Source organism: Hemicordylus capensis, chromosome 1, assembly GCF_027244095.1.
Source record: "Hemicordylus capensis ecotype Gifberg chromosome 1, rHemCap1.1.pri, whole genome shotgun sequence".
Classification (NCBI taxonomy): domain Eukaryota; kingdom Metazoa; phylum Chordata; class Lepidosauria; order Squamata; family Cordylidae; genus Hemicordylus; species Hemicordylus capensis.
This window is the reverse complement of record NC_069657.1, coordinates 407965104-407984186: the sequence shown is the minus strand read 5'-3', so window position 1 is coordinate 407984186 and position 19083 is coordinate 407965104. Positions and strand designations below refer to the sequence as shown.

Here is a 19083-nt window from a genome sequence, read left to right as displayed (position 1 = left end):
CTGGTGGCTACTTGGAGATGGGCCTTCTCAGTTGCTGCCCCGAAGCTTTGGAACGCGCTCCCTGCTGAAATAAGAGCCTCTGCATCTCTGACAATTTTAAAAAATATCTTTATTATTATTATTACATTTATATCCCACTCTTCCTCCAAGGAGCCCAGAGCAGTGTACTTACATACTTGAGTTTCTCTTTCACAACAACCCTGTGAAATAGGTTAGGCTGAGAGAGAAGTGACTGGCCCAGAGTCACCCAGCTAGTTTCATGGCTGAATGGGGATTTGAACTCCGGTCTCCCTCGTCCTAGTCCAGCACTCTAACCACTACACCACGCTGGCTCTTTAAAGACATATTCGTTCACCCAGGCTTTTAATTAATAGTTTTAACATTGTTCTAAAATACTGTTTTAAGGTTTTTAATTGTTGTAATTTTTTTTAATTTTGTTGTCATTTATTTTAACCAATGTTTCAATTTCTCTGTCATTTATCTTTTTTATTTTTTTATTAATGTTTTTATTAATGTTTTAACTTTTCTGTTTTTGTTGTAAACCATCCAGAGACAAAAGTTTGCGCTGTATAAAAATATGTCAAATAAATAAATAAATAATGCTATGTTGTTCTACTTCTGTTAAATATTTTTCACAGAAGGTATAGCACCTTCTTCAAGAATTTGATTTTTTCCACTTATAGAGCTCTGCAGCTGAGAACTCCATTTCATAAAAAGCTTACTTTAAAATGTGAGTTTTTAAAATTAAAAACAAATAAATTTGATTTCCAGACAAAATGCAGATGCCACTTTTAGCCCAGAAATTCAACAAGAGCGAACATGTCTGTAGCTCTGTTTACTCTCTAATCAAGACATTCCAGGAGTTACATATGTTTATCCTTTGCATATTTATAGCTCCATGCTAGGATGAGGGAATAATGAGAAGTAGTAGAAACATGACAAGCTTGCTTCCTCCACTTAGCGCAGGTCATTACCCTTGAAAAAGAGCTGCTAAGTCACCACTAAGATGTCCTCATTGGCCCAAGGAGTGAGCAATCGGAGATGATGAGGGGAACAACTCTAGGAACACTAAGACTTACAAGCATGGCTGCGGTGAAGAGAAGAAAGAAAGGTGGGGAATGGGCAGCTTAAATTCTTGAAGTTTGTTTGCTATTACAAACTTTCCAAATGTGGGTTGACCAGTGTTGTAAAAAAAATGGTAGCTCCCGTTTTTGGCAAAGGGGCAAATGAGATGCTACTCTCAACTACATGATTCTTTCTCATAATGATTTGTTTGCTTGTTTCAAAAAAACCTTGAAGTCTGCAAAAAAGGGTGAGAAAAACTGTAGAAACCTTTTCATTCCTACCATTTGTCCTCTCAAAACTACCTTCCCTAAGTTACTTTTCTCTCAGCAGGTGCTACGGGGACCCTGCATCTTTTCACCCATGGGAGGAAAAGCAGCTGAGGGGGAAGTATTTTGAGAGAACAAAAGGTAGAGAGAAATGGTTAAGCATCCCCTCTCCTATCTGTGCATCTGTCTGTATGACCCAAACTAAATGTGTTTTGTTTGTTAACTAGTATTTGCAACTTGAATAATTTGCAGATTGGGCATCACCAAAGCAAGCAGCTCATGGGTGTGGAAACCAATTTAACATAACACCCAGCATGAGCAGAATCAATGCTGTGGACCAACAGAAAGCATCGTGGGAGCTAACAAAATTTCATACAAACAATAGTAATTGTTTGAGAACAGAAGTGTACCCTTTGGACACAGGCCGCCATGCCCACAAGAGCCACTGTGGCCCTGCCATTCAGCACTGCCATTCACCACTGTATTGTCTCTTTCCTTCCTCCTTCTCCCTTCTCTTGACACCACCACTATCATCTTCTTCATTGTCCTCCCTCCGCTGCTACTGCCATTGCACTCCCCTCTGTTTTGGGGTGAGCAGGGGGATGTGATGCGTCCTCTCTCTCAGGCATGAGAGAGGATGCAGGTGTCCTATCTCCTCCAGAACTCCTAGCAGGCTCTTGGAGGCACATGATAGGATGGGATGAGATGGGATGTGTTACCAGTGAGAGGGGACACGTGGCTCTCCCTCTGCTCTCCCCTTAATGGTGGACAGCAGAATGTTAGCAGCGAGGGGAGGAGGCGGCAACATGGCAAGGCAAGGCAGGAGTGGCACAGAGGGGTTAGCACCGGCCCCCACAAACAAATTGCGGGGGGGGGGGGGGGACACAGTTCACCAGAGGGCCAGTGTTCCCTGTAACAAGGATTTCCAGATATTGTTGACTACAGCTCCCAGAATCCCCAGCAGCAATGAGCCATTTTTGGAAGGGCAGTATAGAAATTGAATAAATAATAATAAATGGCTTTCAGCCAAGCACTCTGGGAATTGTAGTCAATAATGCCTGCCTGGAGTCGGTAATGGGCTGGATTAGGGATAACAAACTGAGACTGAATCCAGATAAGACAGAGGTACTCATTGTGCGGGGTCGAAACTCATGAGACGATTTTGATCTGCCTCTTCTGGATGGGGTCACACTTCCCCAGAAGGAACAGGTATGCAGTCTTGGGGTGCTTCTGGATCCAAGTCTCTCCCTGGTGTCCCAGGTTGAGGCAATGGCCAGAGGTGCCTTCCACCAGCTTTGGCTGATACGCCAGCTGTGTCCGTTTCTTGAGATAGATTACCTCAAAACAGGGCATCTAGGAGAGACCATATTACTCCTGTATTGAAGGAGTTACATTGGCTGCCAATATGTTTCCGGGCAAAATACAAGGTGTTAGTTATAACATGAACCCCACCACCCATTGAGATAATCAGGAGAAGTCCGTCTGCATTTGCCACTGGCTCGTCTGGTGGCTACTCAGGGACGGGCCTTCTCCGTTGCTGCCCCGAGGCTTTGGAATGCACTCCCTAATGAAATAAGAGCCTCTCCATCTCTGACAATTTTTTAAAAAGTCTTTAAAGATGCACCTGTTCACCCAGGCTTTTAACTGATACTGTTTTGATTGTTTTTAATGTTGTTTTAGAATATTGTTTTAAACATTTTAAATTGCCATATTTTAAATTTCTTGTTTTTGTTATGTTTTAAGGCTGTTTTTATTTTGTTGCAAAGCACCCAGAGATGCAAGTTTTGGGCGGTTTAAAAATATGTAAAAATATATAAATACAATAAAACAACATCTGGGAATCCCTGTTACAGGGAATACTGCAGGGGGCTGCTACACCCGTTTGAGATCATCATTACTCTTAGATCTAGCAGGCACAACTGTCTAGTAGGAAACTCCTGACATCTCCCTACAACATACTTGATTCTATCTGCTTTAACAACTTTTAGAAGTTAGCCAGAATGCTCTGTCGAAAGAGGTCTCCAAATGCTCTGTTGAAAGAGGTCAGCTTCCAAGTTTCCCCTCCCTAGAAAAGAGCACTGCTGGCACATAAATATGTTTTCCCTCACTTTCTGCTATTACAGCTGCAAGTAAAATCAAGGGAAATGGGTCACATTTCAATGACTGATCAAGTAAATCCCTTTTGCAGTTTTTAATTTTTTCAAGAAACCTATGCCTTACAAGTATGGTTTACGTTAACTGCAATCCAAGTGATAAAAACTGTCATTTTGGATATAAAGAAAAGATTTATAAAACAAGGCAAGCCAGTCTCACTGGCAAAGCTGAATATAAAACTAGGAAAGACACGGGAATCTGTTATGAAAGGAGTATGAGCAAGACAAGAAGCATGTCTGCAAACATCTAATTTAAACCAACAGCTAATCTAACTTTGGTATGCTTAACCATTTGAATATGGAAAATATTACAGAATGTTATGCACGGCCCTTGCTGCATAAGTCAAAAGATGGCTCAAGTACAAAAGTCTTATTTTCATTTGTAGGCTACTGCAGTAACCTTGACAATTTATACACAAATTGAAGAGCAGTATTCTCTGTGTTCGCTCTTCTGTGCCTCACTCCATTCAGTGCTAAGCAATGCTAGTCACTCTTCGGGGACTCCCTTGCTCTGCTCAGAATGGTTGTGCTGTCTTTTCCCAAGTTTTGTTTGATCCTAAAATATTTCCCTTCACTACCACCCATGCTGTAGTGGTTAGAGTGCTGGACTAGGACCGGGGAGACCCGAGTTCAAATCCCCATTCAGCCATGAAACTAGCTGGGTGACTCTGGGCCAGTCACTTCTCTCTCAGCCTAACCTACTTGACAGGGTTGTTGTGAAAGATAAACTCTCAAGTATGTAGTACACCGCTCTGGGCTCCTTGGAGGAAGAGCGGGATATAAATGTAACAACAACAACAAGAAGCACATAACTGGTATCCATACCCACCAACTTTCCCTTGCACTGTTCTGATTCTGTCCTCCCCTCTGCCCACATTATCTTCTACTTGTAAGAAGTTCATTCTCTTTTTCAAAATGCACAGTCTGCTCCTTTGATTTATGTTGTTCCTGAACCTTGTTGTTCCCTCCTGAACCTGTTGTTCCCTCCACCAAATTTTTAGTTATTCTCCTTCTTTCTTTCATTTCTAATCTCCCTCCTGCCATTTTCTATCTCTGCATCCTTCCTGCTTCAATTGCCCATCTCTTTCTATTTAGCATAGTCACAAGACCCTAGAGTTTTATTGATGAATCTACTACTCATGAATCTTTCTTAACCAATGTCATTGTTACTCTGCCTCATCAAGCTCAGCCTTTTTCACTAATACAACCAGCCCTGCTTTCTCCATTCTTTCTTCTCTTGTCTATGTTATTCAGGATTGCAAGCCCAAATGGCTTTACTGAAGTTAGAATAGTTTTACTGATGTTAGTCATGGTGCTGTTATAAAAACTTCCAATATGCTTTGGATCAGGGTCTAAACTGGAACAGACTACATAGTTTCTCAAAGATACATGCTATTTTTTTTAAGGTTCAGGAACAACATAAATATGGTAATCTTTGACAAGCCTATTTAAGAAACTTTCACAAAGTATTAAAGTAACTATTTCCACCCCAACAAATCAGCTCCTCTATCTCCTGTGAAAATATAAACGACATTTCAAAAAGCTTTGGTCATTATGAGCATAATGAAGCCCTTGAACGCAAAAAACAAGAAGAGGTGGGATGGAAGTATGTAGGCTACAGGCAAGAGAGCAGAGATCCCACTTTATCCAGTAAAGCCATAGGAGTAGCTATATAAAAAACAACAAAACAATAATCATGTATTAAATAGTGTGTTTACAATAAAATATAATAAAATCACTATTCAGTGATTTCCACTTCCCTCTGAAGCTGGCTGTGCCTCCTGATACATCCCTGAGGGTCCCCCAACCCTCAGGAGCATAGTTTCATAAGACACAGGTGGCTGCAGAGAAACTGGAGACAATTCCCTGTGGAACAAAAAACCCTGGCATATTAGTGGATGTCAGCCATTGTTTATTATATCTGCAAAGAAAGACTCCAGAACACAATCTATGGTCACCAAGTTTAGCAATGAAATATAAATAATAGACTAAGATCATTGCACATGTTTAGTTCTCAGTCATGTAAGAGAAAAGGATTCTCTCATGGAAGTTTTTCACACCCAGCTTTTAGTTTGTATCTCCTCTAGAATGGAGGGTGCATGTTCAGTTATTGGCCAGATTTACCCCAAAGTCTCTGCAAACTATCGGGGAGCACTTCACACATGATCCGAGTTTTTCATTGTGCATTAGAGTGCAGCCCGATTTATACTGGGGTAAAAAAATCCACTTTTTGTTCAGTTTTTTTAGGCAACTTTGAGCTCACAGTAAAGCCTTGCAGAAACCCCACAGTAAAGCCTGCTGTCTGGGAAAGCTCATGGGGACCAAAGTCTGGCAATCTCTCTAGACCCTTCCCTCCGTAACCTAATTATCTTCTCTGTAGGCTACAATAGTCAAACTAAATCAGATCACCATGATAACCTCCATGAACAAGATTTTATTTTGATTATACTGAATTCTTTTTCAGCAGATAAAATTAGAGCTCAATTCTATGTCAAGTCTGCAGGTCTATCTTTATCTTATACAACAGCTTTTCTCTAACTAAATACAGACCATTATTTACAAATGGTGCACAAATGTTTGTAGCACAGAGGAACAAACTATGAGAACAAATATAAGGGAATAGTCTTGGAAACCAAAATATTCAGAATCTCATACCTAGCCCATAACTGCTATCAAGCTAACTTGTTAAAAATGCACTCACAAACTAAATCAGTGACTTTAAGAAGCACTGTGACATATAAGATGAGCTGGAGAGCTTCACCTACATATATTACACCACCCAGAGCTATAGCTTCTACAAGGCTGTTCAGATATGCAAAAATGTGGCCTAGTAAGTCAGGGGCCATCTAGGCTAGCATCCCTCAAAGAACATTCCTCCCTATCCCCTCACAAATACACTCAAGGGCTTCCTTTCCCTTCAGTCTTCCAACTTTTAGTCAGCTGCAGTTTTGCTTTGACTGAGCCCACACATGGCACAGAATGGGGAGAAGAGCTGGTCTTGCAGAAGTGAACAGGCATTGTCTGCCTTGCTAAGCAGGGTTTGCATTTGCATGGGTGACAATATGTGAACACTGTCTGCTGTAAGATATTCCCCTTAAAGGATGGGGCAAGTGGTAAGGAATCTTCTTCCCATGCAGAAGGTTGGCATCGCCAGGTAGGACTGGGAGAGACTCCTGCCTGAAACCTTCGAGAGCCACTGCCAGTCAGACAAGATGTATCAATGGTCTGACTAAGTATAAGGCAGCTTCCTATATTCCTATGACCTAGGTTGCTTGATGTCCTGGGGGGAAAGGGAAGACATTTTTACATTGCCATTATGTGCACAGCTTGCCCTGGAACAGAGGCACTGCATGTGCACCAAATCAAGAGGTAAAACTGAGTCTGGTGTGCATGACTGCTCTTACGAGCTCTCAGTATGCTTGGGTATAAACTGAGCCTCCACATTGTACTCTCTACATGCATCTTATAGGGACTGGGTCATACACCTATTCTATTTACAAACATGGGTTTCAACAGTAACAGAACCAAGCAAATGCTGGTCATATGTGGAAATCTCACTGCCTGTCTTTGATCATTATTCAACTATCATGATCCAAGATGGCATTCTAAATTAATACTGAACACTGAGAATAAAGTTATTTGTTTACAGAAAAGCAACCTTGGCTGCTAAGTAAGTCAAATATAGCATTAAATTCACATGGAAATCAACTTTGTATAACAGGACAAGACCAGCTGCCTAAAGTTTATAAGTTTCTTAACTATCTGTGCAAATAAATTTATCCACTGATTTTTGAACACAATCCAACCACTATTTGATCTCTTCAATAAAATACACAATTGTAATCCAAGATAAAACTTTGATTTTATGCTCAGAATTATTTGTCCATAAAAGAAGAAAAATTCCAAACATAAGATCTGATTCTGCAATAGAAGGAAACCATAAAAGCAAAAAACAATCACACCTCTGTAATACAGTAAATACAACAATTCTGTGTGATACTGAAATCAATAAATGTTGTCTCATTTCAAAACATCTGAAAGGCAGATTCACCAACTGCTCACATGAATGAGAGTGTAAGTTTAAACAAAGTGATTCCAGAAGTTCTGTCAATCAGCCTACCAAAGTTATGAATAGCAACAAAATATCAATACAGCCTAAAATATCTTTACAAGTAACTGCAGCATTTTTTTCAGTTCCCCCTACAGTCTAAATTGAGCTATGAGCACTGCATAGATTATAATAGCAAATACTGGTTCATAAGGATGAATATCTATATTCCATTGAGTCTCCTTACCTGTGGACATAATGTAGTTGATGTACAGAATCAATTGCTACCACCATTTCAGCCAAATAAAAGCGAGCCATCTCCTCAGGTAACCGGTCCTCAAACTTACTGAGCAGAGTAAGCAGATCTCCACCAACATAGTAATCCATAACCAGGTACTAGAAAAAACAAAACCAGCAAGACTTTTTAACTTAGACAGAAATGAAAACATGCAAGAAGTATAACAGAGCTGGAGTAGGATACACCATTGCTGTTGCAGATGTCACCGTGGAAGAGCTACTGCATTCTACTCATGGGCAGAAAGCAGAGGCAATTCATGTAACAATACTGGGGCCAGGCAGGACTGTCCTGGATGGTTTCTAGATAGCAAGTCTTAAAACACAAAATGTGGTGTAAACTGCAACTTTTTGTGTGCCGAATTCAAACCACAGCTGAAATCCACTGAAAGTTACAACAAGGAAATGCAGCTATTTTTCTGCAATGCATATGCAACGTTCTAGGGCTACAATGCAATAGGGTTGTGCACAGAATTGCGGCAGGGAGGCTTGAAGGCGGCGGGGGTGCTGCTTTAAGAGCGGGGGAGAGTGCACTTTCCCGCCGCTTTCCCCCCGCCGGTGTCCATTTTAGTTCAAGCCCATCAGGGCAGCAGTGTACCTCCCTGCCGCTCCATTGCCTCCATTGTCTGGATATGACCAGACGCGCCTGCACGTGTCAGAGACTTCTGGTCATATCTGGAAAACGGGGCGGCAGGTAGACTGCTGCCCCAATGCACTTGGATTAAAATGGACAGCAGTGGGGGGAAAGCAGCAGGAGGGGTAAGTGCACCCTTCCCCACTCTTAATGTTAGACAGCCCCTGCCATCAAACCAGCGAAACCATCATTTCTTCGAACCGATTCAGAGGTCCATGAAGGGCCTCTGAATCAGTTCCGTGCACATCCCTACAACGCAGCAACAAAATCCAAAAGGCAGCATTGGAAATGTGAACGGCATCTTGCTTACAGCGAAGGGACAGCGCAGGCAGTGCGGAAGCACACTTAAGGGACACGTTGTGACATTGTGGTAGCACGTTGTGAAAGCACCCTCTAAGGAAATGGAGTCTCCTTCTGTTGTAGTACAAGTTCCTGTTCTCCTGCCTCTCTTTCACCAGCTACAAGACAGTAGAACCCCTCAAGCCTACTGGCTTTGGCTGTTCAAGGTTGGAGTTGGACAAGAAGTGTCATGCCCTGCTTAAAAACTATGTGGCTCAAAAAACTTAAGGCTGAAAGGAAACTCAGTTGCAGCACTGACCACTCAAAACAGTTGATGCTTTTAGATATCAAAAGAAGTATTAGGCACTCTATGAAAACATGCACAGCTATTCAATACCACAGCTCAAGAAAACGAATGAACTCCAGGAAGTAACACTCACTAAATAGTTTTCATCTTGGAAGGCATAGTGCAATGTTGTAATCCATTGGTTATCTCCATTCACCAGTACATCCCTCTCTTCTCGAAAACAAGCTGTCTGGAGATTAGAAAGAATACTTTAGATAAAATTTAGTGTCATAACCAATGCATTTATTTAAATAGCAACCCAAAAGTTGTGAAAAACAGCAGGCATATGGAGGGGTTATCCCAGGCAGCCAGAGAAGGGTCCTGATTAGCAAGAGGTTTGTCCTATCCCTATGCAGGGATAGGGAGACATTCTCACGAGACCAGAATTTTGAGTTTTAAATTGCTTTTTACTTGATGGGAATAAGTAAAAAAAGCAATTTTACTTTTACTGAGTAAAATAGATATTCTCCATTCCATTCAGTTTGGACCCGCCAAGACTGATTGGTTATAAACAAAATCTGGACTTCTTAAAATACTGGGCTGAATATTTTCTGTTCTCCAAAATATCAGTACAACATTTTGGGAAACAATGTTTGATTTAATATTGGAAATAATTCAGACTAAGGGCTCGTACAGATGTAACAGTCCTGATCGCTAACCACATTCCCCATATTAACCATAATCATGGTTAAGAACTGGGAGTGGGCCCCAAAATCACATGCTTACTCCCTCCAGTTCTCATTTTAATTATTGGCAGCTTCAAATCATGGTTAAGTAGGAGCCCTAGTTAGCTTTCACCTCAAGTTAATATTGTTGCAAACATAATGCTTAGCTACACTTAAGATTGGTAGGGGTTGTAGACGGGCAGGGGCAGGGTGGATTCACACACTAGAAAGAAGGGAGAGAGGAAGGGAACACAATCTTACACCTCATTTTCTTAACCATAGTTAAGTAGCGAGGAATTTCATAAGCACCACAGAGCTTATGAAATCAGTGCCCAAAGACCAATTCTTTAAGAATGGAATTTCTCTCTTAAAGATGTAATAGAATACTTTCACCAACATTCAAGACCAATAATCAACATCTGTTGTTAATTCCACAATAATCACAATAAAACATAATGCACTTGTGCCTCACAGGATGTGCTCAGACAGGGTGTGTGTGTGTGTGTGTGTGTGTTTTTGTGTGTGTGTGTGTGTGAGAGAGAGAGAGAGAGAGAGACAGAGAGACAGAGAGACGGGTAAGCCTACAAGGTACCTGGAAGTGCACAATGCTACAGCCTTCCAGTATCTGAGCTCTGAGTTGAGTAGCTCTAAGACCACATGGGGGACTCTAACAGCAAGGCAGTAGGTGGTGACTAGGTGAGCAAGACATTTTAAAAAAATCATTTAATGTCCAGCTGTGTTCACACAACCATGGTGATCCTGGTTAAAGAGTTAAAAGGATCACTGAGCACTGCTGAGCAAATTGTGAAAATTCAAAATTTTCAGGGAATCCTGTTCAAACCACCATGGTTAATCCTGATTATCCATCCTGCTTAAAAGATGGGTTATCTACAGTGGTTTGACCAATATTGCCTGGAAATTCTGGGTTCTCACAATCAGCTCTGGAGGTCTCAGAGATCCTGGTTAACTCTTTAACCACAAACGCTGCGATTATGTAAACACTGACATCATATATATCATTAAATATCCAGGATTTTCCATCCCCCTACCCCATTTTTCTCCAGAAAAACATGCTCCAGACTCCTGTACATGTTCTAGACTTTTCTTTCTAACATATTCAACATCTAAAATATACTTATGATCAATCATCTTATGAAGTAATGTTGGTAAATCAGGAAATTTTGGGGGGGGGTGCAGGGGGAAGCTCCCTACCATGATTTGCTGGTCCCCTGGGTTGTGCGGTGTTCCAAAAAGCGACAGGGTTTCCCCAAAAAAATATTTTTAAATGGAACCATTTTGAGGCTCCAAAACACAAAATGGCAGCCAGAAATGACTTCCACAGACATTTCCAGGCACCCCTGACCCACAGACATGCGAAGTCTGCATGTTTTCTCTCTCTTCCCCCCCCGCATATGCGAAGGTCGGGTGTCTTTTACCCGACCACAGATACACGAATCCGCGGATATCGAGGTTGCACTGTGTAAGAAGAGCCTGCTAGACCAGATCGAGTCCAGAACCTTGTTCCCCATAGTGATCAACCAGATGCTTTCAGGAAGCCACAACCAGGGTATGAAAGTGACAGCTCTCCACTGTGCTCTGTGAACATGAAGATTCAGAGCATTTCTTCGTGCCTCTGAACATGAAGGTTCAGTATAGCCATTATGATTATGGCTAATCATAAGAACATAAGCACAGCCCTGCTGGATCGGGCCCAAAAGAAAAAAATCTCACTGGGCTACCAAAAATCCTTGTGAATCTAAGTAGCAATTTGGATCCCTGCCTATGAGATTAATTCTTAATGGGCCAAACTTGCTTCAGCCAGCTGTTGCAAGCCTTTATTTTTAACTGGGAGCAAAAGCATTATTTTTCTTATAGCAATACTCTCTACCATACACAGAGGCCTGGAATGTACTTCAGTTTATATGAGGGAATTCAGTTGCTTTTTTGCATCCCACTCTTTATATACTGTATTTGGATAGGGTATAAATATCTAAGCTGGCAGTCATTAGCAGGGAAAATCCATCAATCCTTGGAAGGGCTGTTTTGGAACAAGAAAAGATTTCATGCACATGTTTGTATATGATAGACAGACAGACATTTTACTCATAATAGTCTATCACAAGAAAAATGTAATTACATATATGTACCTAAACAAAGAACTGAGGTGTTTCTTGAGTTGACTTTTGAACATTTTGTTCCCCTAAAGTCAGACAAACTAAAAAGTAAAGCAAGTTGTTTTTTAACTTCTATCCTATCCTTGGTTTGAAAATTAATTTTTAAAAATTAAATTAAGGTTTTAAATAGCTTCTGAAATATTTTATTCATGTAGAAATTTAAGCTACTCTTCCCACAATACCCAATTCCACTCAGATTTAAGAGAAACTAGTGGTGCCAGAGGGGGTGAGTCAGCAGTTCCTGAGGGTCAGCTGCTCAGAGTAGCCATCTTTCTGGGCTTATAAAAGGACTGCTATACTGTGGCAGCGGGCTCACCATCGAAGGGGCAACACCAAAGGGGGTCGCCCCTTTGCGGGAGCCACTTCGGGGGGCAATGAGGGTGAGGGCCTGGTGATATTTGTTGGCTTCTGGTGTTTCCGATGTGTCTTGGTTTGTCTGGGGATGGGGAGACAGGGGGTATGTCCACTGACTGTGGGATGGCTATTCCGGTGGTGGTGGGGAATAGAGGAAGTAATGTTGGTAGGTCAGCGCATCATTACAGGAGAAGAGAAGTCAGAAATCTATTAGCTGTTTCCCCTTCCGCCTGCCCTGCCAGTTCTTTGACCTTGGAGAGCAGTGCCAACCTCCCACAGACTCTCACTCTGCTCCTCTATAATGCCAGGTCTGTCCAAAATAAGTCAGAAACTATCCATGATTTGATTCTGGATGAAGGGGCAGACCTGGTATGTATTACAGAGAGCAGGTCACATGCAGAGAGCAGGTCACAGCAGGTCACACGCTTGATCTGGTCTTTCACTCTGTTCAGGGTGGTGTTCCGTGGGTGGCGACTCCTGCGATTTCCCCATTGTCATGGACGGACCACCATCTGGTTAAGGTTGGACTCACAGTCACACCCCACCTTCGCAGGGGCAAGGAGCCCATTAGAATGGTCTTCCTGAGAAGGTTATTGGATCCAATAGGGCTCCAAGAAGGTTTGGAGGGATTTAGTGTTGTCTCTGCCGGTGATTCTGTTGATGCCCTGGTGGAGAATTGGAACAGCAAGCTCACCGGGGCAGTAGACATGATTGCTCCTAAGCGTCCTCTCCAATCCACTTCAAAACTGGCCCCTTGGTATACGGAAGAACTACGGGGGCTGAAGCAGCGAGGTAGAAAACTCACACCACAAAGAGAAACCGCAACTATTGTTTTTGTATTTGCTATCTAACCATTGGTAATTGCAACACTGATATTACCATAGAAATCAAGGATGCAGGGGATAGCTCGGTAGCAGAGCATTTGCTTTCAACCCCTCGCACCAGTTAAAGAATATTAAGTAGCAGGGCTGTGAAAAGCCTGAACTCCTCAACAACTGCTGCTAGTCAGATTAGACCAGGTCTGCTCACACCGCAAAGGCCACCCAGCTGTTTTTGGACTACAACTCCCATAATCCCCAGCCACAGTAGCCAACAGCCAGGGATCATGGGAGCTGTAGGCAAGCATCTGCAGGAGGGCCGAAATTGATCAGCCCTGGATTAGACAATACTGGGATAAATGGACCAATAATCTGACACACTGTGGTTAAACAAACTAGGAAGCTTTGTGTTTATCCAGGTTTGCAATGGGGGGAGGCTCCTTCCTAGCTTGTTCATGATCCAACAAACTGGTTTGTTGAATCAACTGAACTGGGTCGATATAAGGCAGCTGTATGTGTTCACATGTTGTGTTCATATCATTTTGTTATGGAATAGGAGAGTTTTTGGAGTAAGTGTATGACCTCCATTTTACCTGAACAGATGCTACTGGATATGTACAGGATACAGAGGACCTGCTCCCTAATGACAGAAAGCCCTTTCCATTCCTACCCTAATTTCCATGCCTTCATCAGACTGCATCTATCTAAGACATGTTCTTCAGAATGGACCATGGTAAATTCTACCAAGTTCCCATGAATGTTCAGAGTATGCCACATTCACATGCTTCCTGCAAGAAAATTGAGGACGGCCTCAGGATACTAAGATATTCTATTTGTAAGCTTTGATTTAAACTGAACCATTTTAGAGGCCAAGGTTATATATTTTTATTGGTTCAAATTTCTATGTCTAAAACAGACATCATGGATAAGAAAATTATAAGAGATATTAAGACATTATTCTTCCTCCAATGATTGTGTTTCCCTGTTATACAAGGACTCAAACACTAAGATACACATGAAATATGTTGCAGTGTTTCTATGTACAAAGATTTGTGCATGGACATCTACCAACAGAGGGCCTGTAGAGTTGTTTCAACAATGTCAAGCACCTAGTACGAGTAGGGAGAACTGCATTTTCCTGTTTTCCCAAAGAGGTGATAAGTGCTGCCCAAATTGACATTATCAAGTGTCTGCTAGGTGTTGCACACAGAGTTCTAATTCAGTGACAGAAGCCAACTGTGAGAGTCTCAGTGCTGGCTTTGGGGATTCACGCATGAACATAGTTCTCAGTACAGCAAGGATCCAAAGCTTTAAGTCTTCTTCCACACACAAATTGCCAATGCAGAGTCCAAACAACTGTGTTATGTTCCATGTTTCTTGGAATGTACTCAGCGGGTAAGAGTAAGCACCTTTTTTAGTTTCTCTAGTTGCAAAATTCAGTTTCTTATTTTTAAAAAGTCAGTACAATAAAATCTGTATTTAGAAAGTTGGAAATCAAAACTTGCAGTAAGGATCTTAAATCTCTTTTATGACCCAAGTAACGTGGAGCATACAAATCAGAAGGAAATTGGGAAAACAGAAGTGCAACATTGGGAGAATTGTTGGCCTTCAATAGAGCCCTTAAAATGTATTTGTTTGGTCTAGCCTTCCAGGATTTTTAAATTGCTCTTAAATGTTTCTGTTTTAATGGTTTTAAACTGTTTTTAAATTTTAATGTATATTGATCATTTTAAATTATTGTTAGGTTTTTTTTCCTGTTGTGTACCACCCAGAGCCTCTGGATGGGCCAGTATAAAAATGCAATCAATCAATCAATCAATCAATAGGCCTGTGTTCTTAGGTTAGGCATTCCTTATTTATATAGTGTACTGAGCAACAATTCTCATTTTGGTTTTTCACTTGCCCTTTAAAGGCAGCAATAAACTAATCATATCTTACCAGTGTCTTAATATATATTTTGTGAGTCTTACCTCCGCTCTTTTCAGCATCTCCCATTTATTCAATATTTTCATGGCAAATACCTTATCTGCATTTTTCAATTTCACTACTGCAACCTGTAAAATATAAAATGGATTATATTTTTTAATATTTCTGGTACTTCAAGACATTTTCAGCACAGTTCTTAGGAACATAGGAAGCTGCTTTATACCAAGTCCAACCACTGGTCCATCTAGCTCAGTATTGTCTATACAGACTGGCAGAGGCTTCTCCAGGGTTGCAGGCAGGAGTAGGGATGTGCACGGAACCGCGGAGGCACCATCCGGTGCCGGCGGGTGTCTCCCTTTAAGGGTGGCAAGGGTTGCACTTACCCCTCCTGCCGCTTTCCCCCCGCCGGCATTCTGTTTCAGTGAAAGGTTTTTAGGGCGGCAGCATTCCTCCCTGCCGCCCCTGCCCCCGTTCTTGTCTGGAAATACCGGAAGTAACGAGCGCATGGGTGACCGCCGCCATGCATGTCACACGCTGCGTGTGCATGTGACGTGTGCAGCAGCACACACACGCGCGCTCATTACTTCCGGTATTTCCGGACAAGAACAGGGGCAGGGGCGGCAGGGAGGAATGCTGCCACCCCCAAAACTTTTCACTGATACAGAGTGCTGGCGGGGGGGGGAGCGGTGGGGGGGGTAAGTTCAAACCCCCTGCCCTTAAAGGGAGATACCTCCCCGCCGCCAGACCGGCCCAATTTCGAACTGGTTCAGAGCCCTCTATAATGGCCTCCGGACCAGTCTGTGCACACCCCTAGGCAGGAGTCTCTCTCAGCCCTATCTGGAGATGCCAGAGAGGGAACTTGGAACCTTCTGCATGAAAGCATGTGGGTGCTCTTCCCAGGGCAGCCCCACCACCTAAGAGGAATCTCTTACAGTGCTCACCCATGTAGTCTCCCATTCAAATGCAAATCAGAGCAGACCCTGCTTAACAAAGGGGAGCATTCAAGCTTACTACCACAAGACCAGCTCTCCTCCCCACAAGGACACAGTCTTTCTGCAAAAGTTGTTACCATCAAAATGTATTTTTGTACCTGAGAAAATACTGGCATACGAATGCTTAGATTTGATGCTCACTGAAGTACTAAGCAGTTATCGTCACAAGTAGATCCAAAGGTTTTTAAAAATAATTTTCCAGACAGAATAAGAAGCTTTACAAAACATACATAACCAATACTGTAAAAGATAAATTATAAAAGCGCCTTTTTAAAAGAGCATACAAGATGTCAAAAGTTCAGTATACATCTCCATGTCTGCTGCTTTAGTTACAGTCACAGTACCATCAAAACCAACAATGGCATGTTCTTACCACTAAATTAGAGATGTGCAAGGAATGGACTTTGTGTTCTGTTTTGAGCTCGGAACGAAACGCAAAACAGCCAAAACATTCCATTGAAACTGCGGTTGAGTCAGCTGTTTTGACGAAAGAACTCAAAACTTTTCTAATGATTTGGCCAAAGGGAACAATGGAGAACTGATTGTTCCCCATGGGTAGCACCTAGGGATATCCAAGTGGGTTGGGTGATAGGACATTATGGGTGCTACTTACCATCCAACCCACAAAATAAACAGGCAAGCAGGTGATTTTAAACTCATTTTAAACTTTTCCTCAAAATCCCCATAGGATCCTATGGGACTTTTGGGAAAAGGTTATTTTAAAAAAAAAAAATCACCTGCTTGCCCATTTCTTGTGTGAGTTAGGTGGTAAGTACTACAACTACTACGAATATGTGTATACTGCACTTCAACAAAAATCTCAAAGCGGTTTACATAGAAAAATACATAAATAAGATGGCGCCCTGTTCCCAAAGGGCTCACAATCTAAAAAGAAATGTAAGGCAAACACCAGCAACAGCCATGGGAGGGATGTTGTGCTGGGGTTGGATAGGGCCTGTTGCTCTCCCCCTGCTGAATCTAAGAGGATCACCACTTTAAAAGGTGCCTCTTTGCTCAATTAGCAGGGGTAACACCCATCATGCCCTATCATCCAACCCACTTGGGTGTCCCTAGGAGCTACCCATGGGGAACAATGGGGTGTTTCGAGTTCCCCATTGTTCCCTATGGCTCGAACAAGCTTAACTCACAGAATGCACATAAGTTTTGCAACTCTGCACTGAAAAACACTGCAGAAGCACACAGTAAAAGAAATCTGACCCTCCCAACACAGAACATACATTTCAAACACAGTCCAAAATGGGCAAAAGAGAATCACTGACCCAGAATCCACTGCCAGCCACAGTGCCTGCACTGCAGTAACCTCGTTGGCACAAATTGCTCTCTCACACACAATTATGACTCCTTGCGTTATTTCCCAGCATTGCAACAGCTGCCACAACAGCACCTTTAGCAGAAAGCATAGTCATAAGCCATAAGCTCAACTAGAGCAGTCACATTTGGATTGAGTGAGTACACCTTGCAATACAGATTGTAGAGCTGACCAGAGCAATGAGTGAAGCACAAATGAGTCTCAAGGCCAGTCATGGAGCTCATCACAGCAATCACCAAGGAATATATTACACAGACAGACAGACAGACAAACACACACACCACTGTCCATTTTATCATGAACAAAAGAAACCCTAAGTTCTGCCTTTGTCAATCTGAGATCCAGATAGTTACAACAGCAATAGCACAGCATATTATATTCAGTGCTGAGAAAAGAAAACCACAAAATCAAACTTACTTTCTCCTGTCCTGATGTGTCCTCTTCTTCAAGAGAGGCAAAGTATAAGGACTCTCTCTCTCTCTTTGCCTCCCAGTTCCTTTTAATACATCTTGAATTTGAAATTCCCTCCTTTTGTGTCCCCCTCCCCCCTCAACCAATGGTGGCACGGTTGCCCATGACAACACTTGATTTGTATGATAACAAACCAATCAAGAAGCAATGAGATCACAAGCCAATTGGAAGGCACTGCCAGAAAACCAAACAGCAAAGGGTAAACAAACGTAGAAAATGGTGCTCAGAATGTTGAAACGCTTTGATCGAAATGGAGGTGGTTCTGCTCCATGTTTGAAACATGCCCTTTATTCAAAGTGTGTTCTGTTTCGAACTTGAAATGGCCTGTTTCAAGTCACAACGCTTTGCTTGGGAAACATTCTGCACATACATACACTAAATTTCCTGTAGCCTATTCCTTTGCATAGCAATGTTATTAGTATACATTTTCTAAAATCCTAGATATGGCATAGCTTAAATCACCCAGCATGTACACCAGGTGAACCATAATAATATGTCCCATTCCTTCTAGCAACATTACATGCTTTTGATACCTTCTTCACATTTGGGTATCTCTACATTATTTCCTTCCACATTTATTAAATGTATATACAGTACTGCCTTTCTTCCATACTGGAATTTAAAGCAGTGTACTAGACTTCATGGGCTCCAGAAATGGGGACAACTGAGCTAACTACAGGCTAAGAACATAAGAACAGCCCTGCTGGATCAGGCCCAACGCCCATCTAGTCCAGCATCCTGTTTCACACAGTGGCCCACCAGATGCCACAAGAAGGAGTTGAGGGCATGCTCTCTCTCCTGTTGTTACTCCCCTGCAACTGGTACTCAGAGGCATCCTGCCTTTGAGGCTGGAGGTGGCCTATAGCCCTCCGACTAGTAGCCCTTGATAGACCTCTCCTCCATGAAGTTATCCATCTTCTTGAAGCCATCCAGGTTGTTGGCTGTCACCACATCTCGTGGCAGAGAATTCCACAAGTTGATTATGTGTTGCGTGAAAAAGTACTTCCGTTTGTTGGTCCTAAATTTCCTGGCAATCAATTTCATGGGATGACCCCTGGTTCTAGGGTTGTGTGAGAAGGAGAAGAATTTCTCTTTATCCACTTTATCCACACCATGCATGATTTTAGAGACCTCTATCATGTCTCCCCGCAGTTGTCTTTTTTTCTAAACTAAAAAGCCCCAGGTATTGTAGCCTTGCCTCATAAGAAATGTGCTCTAGGCCCCTGATCATCTTGGTTGCCCTCTTCTGCACCTTTTCCAGTTCTACA

General features: G+C 42.2%; 1 protein-coding gene across 12 annotated transcripts in view; it reads right to left on the bottom strand.

The window, feature by feature from the left end:
- Positions 1-19083, bottom strand: part of CDC42BPA (CDC42 binding protein kinase alpha) — a 281126-nt gene that overhangs the window by 169579 nt on the left and 92464 nt on the right. For all 12 annotated transcript variants that reach the window (XR_008319045.1, XR_008319037.1, XM_053307023.1 and 9 more), the window contains 3 exons: positions 15067-15150; positions 9180-9275; positions 7780-7928 (listed from right to left, as the gene is read on the bottom strand). Coding sequence is in view for 10 of the 12 variants with exons in the window: in XM_053307023.1 (XP_053162998.1) it covers positions 7780-7928; positions 9180-9275; positions 15067-15150 (329 nt within the window). In the remaining 2 variants the exon portion in view is untranslated. The remainder of the gene's footprint in view (positions 1-7779; positions 7929-9179; positions 9276-15066; positions 15151-19083) is intronic.